This window comes from Cavia porcellus, unplaced genomic scaffold (assembly GCF_034190915.1).
Source record: "Cavia porcellus strain 051 isolate PalLab524CR breed Dunkin Hartley unplaced genomic scaffold, mCavPor4.1 scaffold_27, whole genome shotgun sequence".
NCBI classification, from domain to species: Eukaryota; Metazoa; Chordata; class Mammalia; order Rodentia; family Caviidae; genus Cavia; species Cavia porcellus.
Window position 1 is genome coordinate 50,559,304 of NW_026947510.1, and position 15,606 is coordinate 50,574,909.

The 15,606-nt window shown below is 37.4% G+C and overlaps 1 protein-coding gene across 3 annotated transcripts in view; it reads right to left on the bottom strand.

Moving 5' to 3' along the window:
- Positions 1-15,606, bottom strand: part of Itpr2 (inositol 1,4,5-trisphosphate receptor type 2) — a 424,566-nt gene that overhangs the window by 73,377 nt on the left and 335,583 nt on the right. For all 3 annotated transcript variants that reach the window (XR_010043892.1, XM_063238415.1, XM_063238414.1), the window contains exons 48-49: positions 13,793-13,918; positions 3,751-3,926 (exon numbers count right to left, since the gene is read on the bottom strand). Coding sequence is in view for 2 of the 3 variants with exons in the window: in XM_063238415.1 (XP_063094485.1) it covers positions 3,751-3,926; positions 13,793-13,918 (302 nt within the window). In the remaining variant the exon portion in view is untranslated. The remainder of the gene's footprint in view (positions 1-3,750; positions 3,927-13,792; positions 13,919-15,606) is intronic.

The window sequence follows — 15,606 nt, forward strand, 5'->3', positions numbered from 1 at the left end:
AAGATAAACAAGGTGAAATCTACACAAAGCTTCAGCTTTTAGAAATGAACGATGATAAAAACGCAGCACCAGAATAAGTAGAAATTGATAACGCTAAGTGCTCAGTGTACAAGTTGAGGTTTTTCCTTCCACTTGATTCCTTTTTCCAAAAGAAAGATTCTGCATCTTGTGAGATTGTGAAAGTTAGACTACAGAAACAAGTAAGTCTCCATGAACCAAAATATGAACATTTTGCGGTCATGAATGCAATACTTTACAATTAAATCGGGCCTCACATATTAGTTATACTCGGTGAATGGTGACACTTACTGCCACTGGGTCATTACCACTGTGACTGGTCTTTACTAGATCTTCCACATTCATCTTCCCAATTGATCTCAAAAGCCTGGTGAGGACGGACCAGGCATTAAAATCTTCAGGGTTTGCTGAAGTCTAGAATTTTGATTCTCAATAAGGCTAAACTGTAGATTGAATATCTTTTTTTTCGTTTTTCCTATTTCTGATACCTGTAAGTAGAGTTCTTATAGTTTCATCAGTTAAAAGTACAAACATCAGGGCTGGAGGTTTAGCTCAGCAGCATAAGCACCTGCCTTGGAAGCAGGCAGTTGTGAGTTCGATCCCTGGTACTGATAAAAAGGAAAAAGACAAAAAAAAAATGTGCAAACATCTAAGTATAAATTAATAAAACATTACAATCTAAGATTAAACAACACAACTGGTTTATAGTTTCATTTATTTACTTCTTGCCTCCTGAGTAATAGTAATCCACAATTTTATAAAGTGCTTCACTGAAACATTTTATTACTTCATATAATATTACAATTATAGATATAAACTTTCTATCAATAGCAACAATATCAAAATTACAATTATTTCATTTTTGGATTTTTCCAAAATTAGCATTGATTCTTTGGTCAAAATGCCCTGGACCAATAGATATAATAATTTATTTGTCTGTATGAACATGTTTTCCACCACTAATGTTATTAGAGTACAGATTCATGTAGTTAATGAGATGGATTTTTCCAGGCGTTTATTTTTTATAAAGAAATTAAAGTATAAAATTGACTTTCGTTTATTATAGTACTAATATTCTCAACAAGCCAAGTAGGAATTACCTTTTTATCTGTCTGACAAGAGGGAAAAGAAAAATATTCCAAATGTTTTTGATGTACCTCCAGCAGACATAAAAATATTATTCCTTATCTCTACATTTTTGGTCCAAAATGCAAATTGTTGAGTCTGACCCATAAACTTCTGTACAGTAAGCACTATACCCCCTATTAGTTGGTATCCTTAGTGCCTACTGTAGTATATAACAGAATCCCAGTGAATTATTTTTTATCCAATTCTTATCTATTATTTCACTCTATCAAACCTGGGGTTTTTTCAATTATAGTAATGTCTTATTGAGAGCCAGTTACTGGTTTATGGCAAGTATTTGTGTCTTCATGTAACATGGCTTCATACTCAACATATTTTTAAGGGAAAAACAAGTCAAATTCATAGCTTTCAACAAATTTAGGTGCATTCATGAAGTTGATGTAATTAGTTTGTTGGTAATACTGAGAAATTAGCTTGTTTCCAAAGCACTGACTGTTCCACCCACGTAAGCACCTTCCAAGGACCCAATGCTAAGGACTAAGGTACAGGAAACAGCGAAGAGGGTAGGTACATACAAGGATGTCAAAATGCCCGCCCTCAAGAGACTTACAGAATCGTATACTTGGTACTTTACAATCATCATTCATAGATTTCTTTATATTATAGTAGACAAGAGGTGATCAAAATATACAGTGAATATCTAAATAAAAGATCTAATAGTAATATACATTGCTATTAACGTCCCTCAAAATCTCCCCCTCACTTTGGTCATAAGTATCTCATCCTTCTTGTGACTTTCTGAACCAGTTCTGGAAGTGCTTTCACGTCTTTAGAAGTTGTGATCAAAACTACAGCGAGTGGTGCTGCCGAGTATCACCCAAAAGAGAGGGAGGATGGTATAACATTAGTTACAGCATCCTCATCCGCCTTATTCATTGACTCTGACATTGTGTGATTTCTGGCTCCCCCGCAAAGTCAAAATGATCATGGAAGGTAAGTATTTTGAATCAATGCAGAACATCAAGGAAGCCAAGAGCAAGACTAAAGGTACTCACAAGAACTGTTTCAGAAAGTGGCAAGAAGGATGCGTAAGTGCTTTCAAAGTGTGTGTGAGGGATATTTACAGGGAAATTCACAGGAATGTGTCTTTTCTTTACCTCCTCTTCTTCCTCTTTCTCCTCCTCTCCCTGCCCCCGTCTTCTTGTCTTTTCAAGATACAGTTTCACTATGCAGCTCAGGATGGCCTCGAACTCAGTCTGTAGCCTACACTGACCTCAAACTCACAGTGATCCTCCTGTCTCAGCCTCCTGAGTACAGGGATTATAGGCAGGTACCACCAAGCCTAGCAATAATGTGTCTTTTACTGTAATAAAATTCTCAAAATGTAAACATTCATATTTTTCAATTCCCCCTACTTCCTTTTACTGACAATAATGGAAGACTCATAATTTGCCGCTTGACTATCCCAGTTAAGTAAAAGCTGTCAAATGAACTGTGTCAAATGTCAAAAGATTCATTATAAAAAAGCAGTCAGAAACACAGAAACAAGAGAATTGGCCATACTAACTCAGCTTTGTAATTCTCAAAAATTTGGTTGGCTCGTGCACTTACTAATTTGTAATAAATATTTGCCACATACATTATGCAAAAGGCATTATAAATGTACAAGAATGTAAGACAATCATTTGCTCACTCATTCATTCATTAATTAGCTGATTTATTCAAGAAATACCTACTGAGTACCTATACTGTTCCAAACAATGAACGGTTCACTGATACACATTATGAACCATATAAGTGACTGGGGGAGACAGGACTTAGGCATTCATGCCTGAATACAGAATATTATGTTAAAAACCATTAAAACATATGGAAAGAGGTTTTTAAAAATTCAGTGGCTATCTTAACACTATTTATACACTATCTTAACACTATTTATACTATCTTAATACTATTTATATTGTTTGCCTATTTGCTGTTTCACCAACCTGATAAATTACCTTTTCTTTATATTCCTTTATGACTCTACCTTGAATAAAGTTGGCATAGAGTATCTTTAAATTTTATTTCTTGGGTAAAATTATTTCTATAAATATCACTCTTGCATTTTGCGAGTACTCTAGCTCACTTATTCAAAACTCACCGAAAGTTTCAAAATATGTTCCTTTCTCTCAATTTGGTGGTTAAAATATTCACCTCAGCTATGCTTTTTACAAGTTTATAGGATTTGTTCATGTAAAACAAGCCCCATTTCTACTTTCTTATAGAGCAACCCCTTTTAAGTCATTTGATGCAAGCTACTTCTTAAATTCTACTGAACATGATTTAATCTTTCTTGCATGATTTAGAAGCCACAATAGGATGTTAACAGGTGGATCAGAGTCATTGTTGTCAATGGCTGTGGGTATAGGATGCAGAAGACATTAAAATTGGATTTTAATGATTTTAAACTGATGGCAGAACTGGGTCATTCCCAAAGTGTTACCCTCTCAAACATATCAACCTTTTACTTGTTCATTTTTCTTTCTCTCTACATTAAATATGTGCAAATTATACCTTTGTTTATTTTGACCAAGGTTTTAAACACATTTTTGTATCTCATATACTTTTAATTAATTCTGTAACAACAAAAGGCAAAGTACTTACGTTTGCCGCACCGAGGAGTATTAAGGTAGGCCCGAGACCTATCGTATATATTGATCTGAGCATTACTGACACAAGAAATGGCCGGATGCCCACAGGCTTGGAGAAGAAAAACAGCATAGAGGTGCAGATCGCAACTGCTATCCACAGAAGGACGGAGAACAAGGGAGAAAGCGTACCTGTAAAATGCAGGAAAAATTCCTTTTTTACAAAGACCAAAACTAGGAAATGCTGAAATAGTTACAGTTATAATTTGTAAGTTATAGCAAGTCAACCAAGTTTCCATGCTATAGATTTCCTTAAAAAAAATCCAGCATGTAGACTACCTGCCATATTTCACTGAAAATAAGGCTGGGTTTTATAGTAATTTCTGCTTCAAAAGATAAAATGGGGCTTATTTTCAGGGGATGTCTTATTTTTTCACGTACAACAGTCTACATTTATTCACTTATTCATGTATAAAAAATTACATTTCTTCATGTGCAAAATCTGCATTTATTCAAATGCAGTCATGTTATCTTCTGCTGGAACATTACTGGAGCCTCCAAACCTTGAATTCCAGTCCGAGTCTTTTGTAGCGCTATAGAACCACTGGCCCCCTCTCTGGTGTCCAGCAACAGAGCTCTCCTTCAATCAGAGCTTCCTGGCCACAGAGCCTGCTCAGGGTGCACTGGCGACACTATGGCCAGCGACTTCATCCGCAAACTCTTCCCCCAAGTTACCACCTCTTACAGGTGAGGCTTCGCAACGTTTCCATTAAGTCAAGCATTAATTGAAGACTTCTGAGACAGAAGTGGCAACTATAATGATAGTTAAGAATGATGTTCCAGGGGCTGGGGATATAGCTCAGTGGCACAAGTGCCTGTCTGGCAAGGGCAAGGTCATAAGTTCGATCCCCGGTACCAAAAAGAAAAAGGAATGATGCTTCACACAATGAGGTTAAGCTTCAGGTTCCACAATCCAAAAAATTCTTTATTTCACAGGAGAGTATTAAGTACAATAGTTATCAAGTGAGCACGGTATTCAGACTTTGTGTCTGTTCTTGGTCACCTGGCAAGAAGTCTCAGGTCCATCTCTTCCCACAGGCATTTCCCACTTGTCATGGTTTATGTCTGTGTCTCCCAGGCCTCATGAGTTTGCATTGTGCATTTGTGATGGTTCATTGTCTAGTGCTTGGATTGATGGTGTCAGTGCTCCACCCACAAAGGGGTGGAGCCAGGATGTGATGTAATGGCAGGAAGAAAGTGTGTCTTGCTCTTTGCTGGTTCCTATTTGCTGTTTGCAGCCGCCATGAACTGTGGTCCAGCCATGCCCGCCTGCCTTGGAGCCAACTGAGTGGGGACTGAAACCTCCAAAAACTGTAAGAAATAAACCTTTCCTTTCCCAACTTTGGGCTTCAGGTATTTTGTCTCAGCAACGAGTACAAAGTAACTAAGACACCACTCATGCAGAGGAACCCACTTGGGTGCCTGCAAATACTTAATAATATCATTCATTTTAAGTATTGATATCAGTAGTATTATTTATGTAAATTTAACATTAATTTTATTTTATAATTCAATGCCTCCATTGTATGCTGCAATGGGTGTACTAGATGCATCTCTCTGGATGACCACCTTAACTGGGGCTTATCTTGGGGGTAAGGCTTACATCACCAAAAATTGTTTTCCAATTACAATTTATTTGGGGGGAAGAATGGTAGTCTTTATAAAACAGATATAAACTTTAACAATTTAATCTATGTGTATCTGTATGAAATTCAACTCAAATTCTGAAAACATATGTTGAATTATTTAATCATTAGAAAAGTCCCACACATTCAAAAATAAACTTCATGTCAAATAAAATTTTTATAAACTTCCCTCAAATCATTTAAAAGTATCTTTCTTTTAAATGAAAATGCATGCAATGGCATGTTCCAGATACATTTTTTTCCAAGCAATTTTCTTGTAACCACAAAATAGGGTACATTTTTCTTTGGGAAAGTCTATATAATAATTTTCTAGAAAGGATACAAATATCAATATTATTATATGAAGAAAATAATTTCATGTTGAGCCAACTGTGAAATAAAATTGCTTCACTTCAAAAAAATTAAAAAGACATACAATTCAGTGACATTTGCCTTGGCATGCAGAATCAAGGAACCGCCCCCTGACCTCCGAGTCTTGTATCTGCAGAGTGGATTAGGGAGAAACATTTGGACTGACTACATCAGCCCTGGAACTTCAAAGTCATGGTTACAGGGTGATACAGTCAGAGGGGAAACAAAAATGGCTATTTTCCACAGCTTCCTTTGACAAATATTTCATAACAATTCTTACTCTTTGGGCCACGCTATTTTTATTATTTCTAAAATTTAGTTCTGGGTGCAAAACACCTTGAGTGCTTTGAGGTACACAGCTTGCACATTACCATTACAGCTCTGAGATTACCTGTTTTCCTTTAATGAATTCTGAACAGACCTTAGTTCATAGTGAGTTCTTAGCTCAGTTTATTTAATGATAAATCTCAAAAACCAAATTCTGTTAGATGTTTACAACAAATAAGAAACATCAAACACTGAATGGAATTTAGGCATATTTATTTTGTAATGTTTGTTCTTATCACATTACCTCTTGCTGTAGTTTGATGGTAATTTGAGTAACCCCCCACCCCAAGCTTCACATGCTAGAGTCACAGTCCCAATGTGACAATGTCAGCATGGCAGCATCTTTAAGAGGAACGGTCTCCTGCAAGCAATTAGGTCACAGGGCTTCTGCCCTTGGGAAAGGATGGATGCAGTTACCACGGGACACAGCTAGTTCTCTTGAGAGCAGCTTGTTATAACGCGAGGCCATCCCACCTGCAAGGTCCCTTCTCCACCCAGCTACTTCCCTTTCTGCTTCCCATCACATTGTAATAGTCAGAAGAGGCCTCACCAAGGGGTGTACAGGGGGAGCCTCCCAATCCACGCTTTCAGCCTCCAAGAGCCAAATAAGCTTCTTGTTTTTAACAAACTACATGGCATTTTGTTATAGCAACACAACATGGTCTAATGCATTTTTTACATTAAACATTAGGAGGAGAGATCTAATGCATTTTTGACATTAAACATTAGGAGGAGAGATCTGACCTGTTTCCTCATTAAATTTCTGTGCTGCAACGATTAACTTGGGGGTAGGGAGAGAAAAGGGGGAAACAACTTAGAAATTGCTTTCAGCTTTTGAAAATGCTGACAAAATGCGTATCTAGTTACGATAATTTTGATGTTGGTTTGTAAGCATTCTCTATCTACCAAAATATAGTCTAACCAAAAATTACCTTGACTTCATAGAGTCAGAGAAAGAAATGTCTTCAATATTTCTCATTCTTACTGAGGGAGACTTAGGCTGGTGAAGACCACGTGTGGGCCAATCATAGCATCTGTCTTGCAGCAATATTTATTTATTAGAAACCATACATGCTGTGTAGATTCATTCTGAGTAAGGAGCTAATTCTCTATTTACAAGTTCCCAAAGTTGTGGAGCTTCATTTTCTAATTGCATATTAAAACTACCACTATCTTCAAGGCACATTTAACAACTTTCTGCCAGTTACATGACTCTTCAGTATGATTTACAAGTAATGTCTTGGAGTGACATTCCAGAGGTGTCAGATTAGGCACAGACAGTCACACTGTGCTTTATCATTAGTGCTCGATAAACTAATCAGATCCTAATCCTTCCCCAAATGGTATCTGGGTTGCTGAGATTTCCTCATGATTATACATGAAATTATACCCATGCACTTCAAACTGGAGTTTGTCTCCTTCGTAGAAATAACTCAAAGTGTGTCTAGCTTAGTATCTTGCACATAGTTTAATGCTAAATACTATCTGTGAAATGAATACATAAACCTAAAATTTATTTTAAGAGACTAATGACAGTGATATCTGTAATTATCTTCAGTAGGAATGATCATATTGGCTGCGACCTGAAAATTCAATACTAAAAGAAGAAATTAAAATCTGACAAACTCTAGAAGAAATAGCACAGATTTTCAGAACCAACACTTACCCATGAAGGGACAATATTTCCCTCTCCTTATACTTTATATTTTTATCACTTTTCCAGATAAGCATGCATCTATTTATGATGGGAAAATAGTTTTAGAAATCTCTCCGTACTTCTTTAAATCTTAGAAAATAGGGAGTTCATCTTGTATAAAGGAAAATTCAGACAGCCAAATTGGAAACTTCAGATCACATAATCAAACTCTGCTGTCTACCTCATGCTGATTTGTTTATCATTTAGAAAATGCTGTTTCTTCTCTGTCTTCCTCCCTTCCTCTGCCTCCCCCACAGGCTCTTAAGAGCCGTTCCTTCCACTGGGGACAAGCTAAAATAAACATCCATCCAAAAGGCCATGGGTGGTCCTTAGTCATTTCTTTCTCCTTTACCCAAACCATGAGCTTCTGGAGGACAAGGACAGCTTTACCAGTCTTTGTATCTGTGGGACCTTGCAGGATGCCTGGCACATGTGTGACCCCATCAATGCTCATTAAGTTGACTGAGCTGAAATCCCCTTGAAGAAACTTATTTGCTTTAGCATAAAGCACATGTGGGGGAAAAGACTTACATTTGAAACTTGAAAAAGTAGTTTTAAAAAGCATTAGTTATCTTTGTACCCGAAATTCCAATTGCATCACTTTTCTCCACCTGCCTTTGCCAAATGACATCCACGGCAGACAGCTGGCAGGACAATCATTAGAGATGCCTCAGCATCAGCAGCTGCTGCGCAGCCTGGTAAGGGAAGATCTACTATCTGCCGTACAGAGTTGGAGGTGCCCTCCAAATTAGTCCTCCGGGAATCAGCTCCCCCTTAAATATCTTTTAAAAAAATTGTACAGTAGCACTCTGGCTGGTGGAGGGTACTATTCTCTCAGTTAATATGGTAACCCAAGTGGAACCCAGACATTTAGCCACAAGAAATTTTTAGTGGCTCAGGTGTTACTGGGCTGGAAAATGTACTCAGAGAAAGAAAGCGTACATACAACCAATTCCCTTGAAATCTCTCCGTACATTTTTAAATCTTTGAAAGTAGGAAGTTTATCTTGTATAAAGGAAAAATTCAGACAGCCAAATTGGAAACTTCGGTTCACATAATCGAACTTTGCTGTCTGCCTCATGCTGATCTGTGAACTAAAAAGTCAGTGCTCAATTGAATCTCTGCCTCTGCTCCGTCTCTTTGGTCTCCCTGACCGTGGAGAGCATGCATTAGGGTCTCGGGTTAGAAAGGGGGGCACGTGTTAGCCGGAGATTTTGTGCTGCCCCAAGATTTACCAAGTGATTTCATCATCACCTCCTATATTCAGAATTATGTGACCGGAGGGTTCAACAGGATTTTTTTTTTTTTTTTTTTTTTTTGGTACCAGGGATCGAACTCATGACCTCACACTTACCAGGCAAGTGCTTGAACCACTGAGCTAAATCTCCCACTCCAGTTTTTCCTTTTTAAACATACTTTCAAACATCCTCAAGACTTATGCAATAGTTGCAAAAATAACACAAAAATCCCACCTACCCTGCACCTAGACTTCCTAAATGCCATCATCTTGCCTAATCACATTCCAGTAGTCAATATCAGGAAATTCACATCCATTTCATTATCGTGTCTCTTTACTCTTACAATTTTCACAGTTCTTCAATCCGTCTTTCAAGAGCTTGATACCTCTGAGAAGTGATGGCCAAGCGTTACATAGAATGTGCTCATTTGGGGTTTGTCTGAAGTTCCCTGTTTCTTCCGTCTGATTGGCACACTATATCTCCCTGAGCGCACCATGCCAGGGCACAGAGCACCGCCTTGTCTGGTTCCTGGCAATGGTCACGCTGATTACTTGAAGCTACTTCTGCACTTTAAAGTCACTTTTGTCATTAGGAAGGATGTGGGAGACACACACATTGAGACTGTGTTGAGTTCCTGTTTTTCACCCCGTTTTTTCATGACAATCAACCCTTAATTTTAGCCTCCCGTGGTGATTCTTACTATTGTGATGTTTATCCAACAACGACATTCTAATTCCGTCACTCTTTCTATATTTTATTAATTGGAATACTACCATACCTCTCACTGTTTTCACTGTCACTGTGGGTTTCTGAATTCTTATTTTACTCTGAGTCACAATGTATTCTTGTCAACATTTTTTGCATGTCTTGTCAACATCCATTCAATTAATCTCCTATTATATGCAAAATGATCTCTTATTACTGGCATGCCTTCCTCAAAACTTTCTCAGGATTGGCTACTGGGAAGCCTTTCGAGCTGGATCCTGTGATATTACAAGTTTCCATCATTTCCTTTTGAGCATTTCTTAGAAGACTTTTTAAAGTCTTGTAGTCTACCTTTAAGTGATATCAAAGTGCTTTTAGAGCATTGTCTTTTAGCTTACTTGAAAAATGAAACTCCACTGTTAAAGAATTTTCTATTGGTAGCACAGAATTTTCCTTCTCCAGATAGTTCTGATGGCCAATTCTATTTACTGGCCTTGACTTTGTCCCTTCAGCTTTCCTAGTGTGTAGGGGAGGTTTGGACACTGGGCTCACACTGTTCATGGAGTTGCAACCAAATAATTCATCCAGAACTACATGCAGAATCCAGACACATCTTGGGGTTCTGTACTGCCAATATAGCAGTTTATGCCTACCCTTCTCCCTATATACACCACCTACACTCACATGCCCTATGATTAAACACTCCCTGGTCACTACTGGTAACTGCTATTCAAGGGTCTTTTATAAGAGTAAAGTGTCATCTGCACTGATTGCAGAGCACTATGTTTTTTTCTTTTTCTTTTTTATTTTATTTTATTTTATTTTTCAGAGCACTATGTTTTCCAGTCTTGTGTTTTTGGTTCTACTTCATTTGGAAGCGGGGGCCCTACTCCAAACCCTCCTAGCCATGTGTTCTCGAATTGTTCAAGAGTCAGTTATATCAGCAATACACGGTATATCCTGAGTTATTGGGTAAACTTTAAATCTCGATTTCTTTACCAAATGCCGAAATGGTACTAGAAGGAAGGAAGACCTGCTTGTCAGGTTGTCGGGCAGTGAAGTAAAATTATATATGTGATGGGTTCATCATTTTTGCTGGGGCCAACTTAACGGATCAGCAGCATCAGCTGCTGCTGTTATCAGTATTGCTATGGTAACTACTATTAGTCAGGCTGGTAATAAAAATGCATTAGGTGTTTGCTTCCTCCTGAATAAGGGCTACTGCCCAGAAGGATAGCATTTCCTATCACCACTGTATTTCATGTGCAGGAGGTGGCAGCAGAAGTTATGCATCCTGACTCTGTCTGTGGTCAGGTAAGGGACACTGTGGAAAGGATCCCAGGGAAAGTGAGGTCCTGTATAAAGGAGTGTCTGCTATGTAAGCTTCCGCTCAGTTATCAACGGAGAAAGGTTCTGGATTAGGCACAAGCAGGTTGGCTTTCTCCTCTGAGCTCTGCCATTTTGGACATCGCTAGCCTGTCTTCTTTTCATCTGTCAAATGAAGGTCGGGATATTAAGTGATTTCCAAAGCTGCCTGCATCTCTGAAGATTTTATGTTTCCATGAACTAGGACTCTCCTCTGCAGTCTGTGATCACATGATAGTAATTCATCATTTCTCTCCTCATCAGCATTCCAGTCCTTTGGGCCAGGAGTTCATCACAAAAGACCAAACACAGGAAAGAGGAAGTTGTCTCCACTTCCTGGTACACAATGGATGAACCAGTGTTTCTTAGGTTTTTACTACTCTTTCATTCACATATCCATTCAATTAATCTCCTATTATATGCCAAATGATCTGCTATTATTGACATGCCTTCCCTAAACAGCAAACTATATTCATATCACTAAACTGCAGCTAAAGATAAAGACTTTGATATCTACGTTACCCACCATGGGCTTGGAATAGACTGTTCTCAAACTCCTATATCTTTTTCTGCTCACTTCCAGTTCATTTGAAATAGGCTTCAATACCTGTTGCTCTCCTCATTCCAGGGGCTTTCCCTGGCAATATGAATGTTTACCTTGTAACAATAACCAGTAAACAGTATCTAGTGCCTGGGCATCATCCTATCTAAATGCTTTGTCTCTAGCATCTCATTAAATCCTCACAATAATCCCACAAACAGATGAGATGCAAAGGCACTCCATGTTTGGTCTTTTAAGAAGCTCCATACTGGTTTTGATAGTGGTTGCATTGGTTTACATTCCTACTAACGAAGTAGGAGGGTTTTCCTTTATCTCTCACCAGCATTCATTATTTCCTGCATTCTTGATGAACACTGGGTGAGATCAAATCTAAAAGCACATTTAATTTGCATTTCTCAGGAGACAAATATTTTTTTCATATAATTTTTGACCATTTGAACTTCTTTCAAAAAGTGTTATTCAGTTCATTTGCCTGGATTTCTTATTGGATTTCTTGCTTTTTTAAAGTTCGTTGTATGTTCTAGATGTTAATCCTTTATCAGAATAGTAACTAGCAAAGATTTTCTCCCATTCAACAGGTTGTCTTCACTTTGTCTTTGCTGTATGGAGTTTTTTAATTTGCCTCCTCGGTTGATTCTTGATATCATTTCCCATAGTTTTAGAGTTCTGTTGAGGAAGTCTCTGTGCTGATAGTTTTTAGTGCTTTCCTTACATTGTTTTTCAGCCACTTTAATGTTTTTGGCTTTCTATCTAAGTCTTGATTCATTTTGCTTTGATTTTAGGAGAGAGCTAAGGATCTACTTTCAATTTTCTGTACATGGCTCTCCAGTTTTCTCAATATCATTTGTTAAACAGAATTTTTTTTTCCTCCCGCATGTTTTTGGCTGCTTTGTCAAAAAGTAGATGGCTATTGGTACTTGGGTTTGATTCTGTGTCTTCTATTATATCCTACTGGTCTACATTTCTGTTTTTGTGCCAGTACCATGTTGTTTTTGTTATTATGGCTTAACGGTAGAGCTTGAAGTCACACACAGCAATGTTACGGTAGCACAGTTCACAATATGAGCTGTAGAAACAGCCTAGATGACTGTCATCCGATGGATGAATAAAGAAAACAAGGTATATGCACAAAGTGAACTATTATTCAGTCATGCAAAGAACACAATCATGTTATTTGCAGTAGAACAGATGGAACCAGAAACTATCATGTTGAATGAAATTGGTGAGATTCACAAAGTTAAATATTTCATGTTTTCTCCTGTATGAGAAACCTAATATATGAAATTAACAAATAAAAATAAATGAGAGGAGACAGGAAACCAGAAGATAGAGTTCTGGAAACAGGAATGAGAATAAGTGCATAGATGGAGAAAAGGGGGGAAATTAAGATCTAGATATGACAAATTCCCCAAATAAACCCATTATCATATAACACTAACATGCATTAATGAAATGAAATGCACTTTGTGGTTATTATTAGCTGATTTCTGTCATATTTTTCTCCCATTCTTTCCATGTCCATTCCAAAGTACCTGAATGTGTCCCAAATTTGTAACATACTCTCCCATGTACTTTTCCAAACTTTATCCAAACGTATTTGCTAAAGTCCCATCCTCCAGAATATTTCTACTGTATTTGCCACTTTAATTACAATGTGATAATTTTTCCTGTTTTTGCTTTGGTAAGCCCTCATGAATTATTAGCTTAATCATACTAACATCAGGGTTAACATTCTTTATTCTGTGCTATTATATTCTGTCTTATGCCGCACACATTGAGATAATAATGTAAATGTTCTGGTTGCAGGAATTAGGCAGAAGTAATCACTGTTTATCACTTTATTTGCTAATCTAGACTGCAGCTGTAAGGGCAATCCTGCATATGATTTTATAAAAAATCAAATTTTTTTATAACAGATCACATCTATTTTCCAAAATTTTCTGTCTATATTACTGTCACACTTCATTTTTAATAAATATAGAAAAATCTATTTAACAAGAATTCAGTTGTATTGATCTCAAAGTTCTGCACAGTTAAGGAATTCATTTGGATTCCTTTATAATTTTTAGAACCTAAAGACACCTTATTTGAAGAGAAACAGCACTTGCCTTCATCTCCATCGTCCCCAAATGGGTAGAAGAGAGCCACAGCTAGATTGATGAACACAGCTAGGTTGAAGGAAATGCTGCCCCAGAGGGAGATATGCCTCGAGAACCAGAACAGAGCAGGGTTGTCTAGGAAGCAAAACGAACAGAGGAACAGAGCAGAAAATACAATTATTCCGATGCATGAGCCTTACAGAAACAACACTGCACTAACTACAGTTCTGTAAACCATTCTAGTAAAAGCATTGACTATGATTTATTTTAGAAAGTTGATTAAAAATTATCAGAACCATGGCAGACTATGTTTGATTCCTTGTTTCATCGTTTAGGTGGTTTTTACTTAGATTGCTATAGAAGGTGAGCAGTTCAACAACTGCTCAGAGTGATCAGAAATGGTGGTTCTGTAATAATCTTCTCCATGCTATCCCCTGAGAAGATCAGGGGAGAGCAGTTTAACAGGCAACTCGGTCCCTTTTTAATGGAATGGCACATATTCCTCTACAGTTTGGTAATACTGACAACTGGTCTCACTGTCATGACTCAAAAGTCAAATTAAACAATTAAAACTCCTAGCACAGAACTATCTCAAATGAAAATTCTTATGCCACAATCATAGTTATCTGAAACTCTGAAACTTAACACTGAGGCATGATAACATTTAAAGAGAATTAGTGATTTATGATAGTATCTACATTTTAAAATGCAATGGATCCTAATAACATGTTGGGTTTAAGCACCAGAAGAAAATGAAATCTCCAGTAAGATTATCAGTAAGTGGGGGAGGCATTTCTGATATTTACAGAAGAGAGATTCCATCTCTGTCATCAGAAATAAATTAGTAAATGCATACGCTGACTATAATTTACATAAACTGAAAATCAGTTTCTTCACTTCTCCTAAATTAGTAAACAGATCTGTAATGCATATCAGCTCTGAGAGAAGCCAAGTTTATCAGCCTGCCTTGGGCACACACTGGACTCCTTCAGTTTTTCTTTATTCTGTGACTTTTAATATTTTAATTTCAGTATTAAAAAGTTGATGTTACAGGGGTGGGAGCTGCACATTCATTCCAAATAGAAGTGGTAAACTTTTTGGATATTGCATTAGTCATTGGGAAAAAACACCTGACACTCATAATTTAGATGGGGAGAGTTTTCTTTGTCTCACAGTTTCCAGTGGGTTTAGTCCACAGTTGGCTGACTCCAAGACAGAAATCCATGTGGAAAGGCATAATGGAGAGAAGCAAATCAACCCATGGCAGTCAGGAAGCAGAGAGAGAAGGGAGGAGCCAGAGACAAAAACATACCTTCTAGGTCATGCCATGAATGAACCACCTCCAACCAGGACCCATCTCTCAACAGATGAGATTTCGGGAGATATTTTAGATCTAAACTATAACAGACACACCCCTCTTTGAATCTCAATCTCAAACCTGCAGTCTATTTACAAACTGCACTTTTTACTATATTTCTGTTGGAATGGAATATTTCTCATTGGAAGAGGTTACAATTAGTCATAGTACTTGGCTAACGAATAATAAATGATCAATGTCTGTGTCTGTTATTTCTGAATTAGGAGTTCTCATTTTTAAAAAGCAGATTAATAGTAGATGCTGGTACTTACATTTATAATAACAAGTCCTCACTCTACACCCACCAAATGAGTTAGAGTCACCTATAACCTCATAATAAGTTGCTTCCAAAATTTCAAGTAAATGTACATGGGAAATAACTTTAAGATTTATTTCTTGCTAAATACATAACAAAATATTTTCAAAAAACATTTTAAAAGTACAGATCCAACAGTACTACTTCATT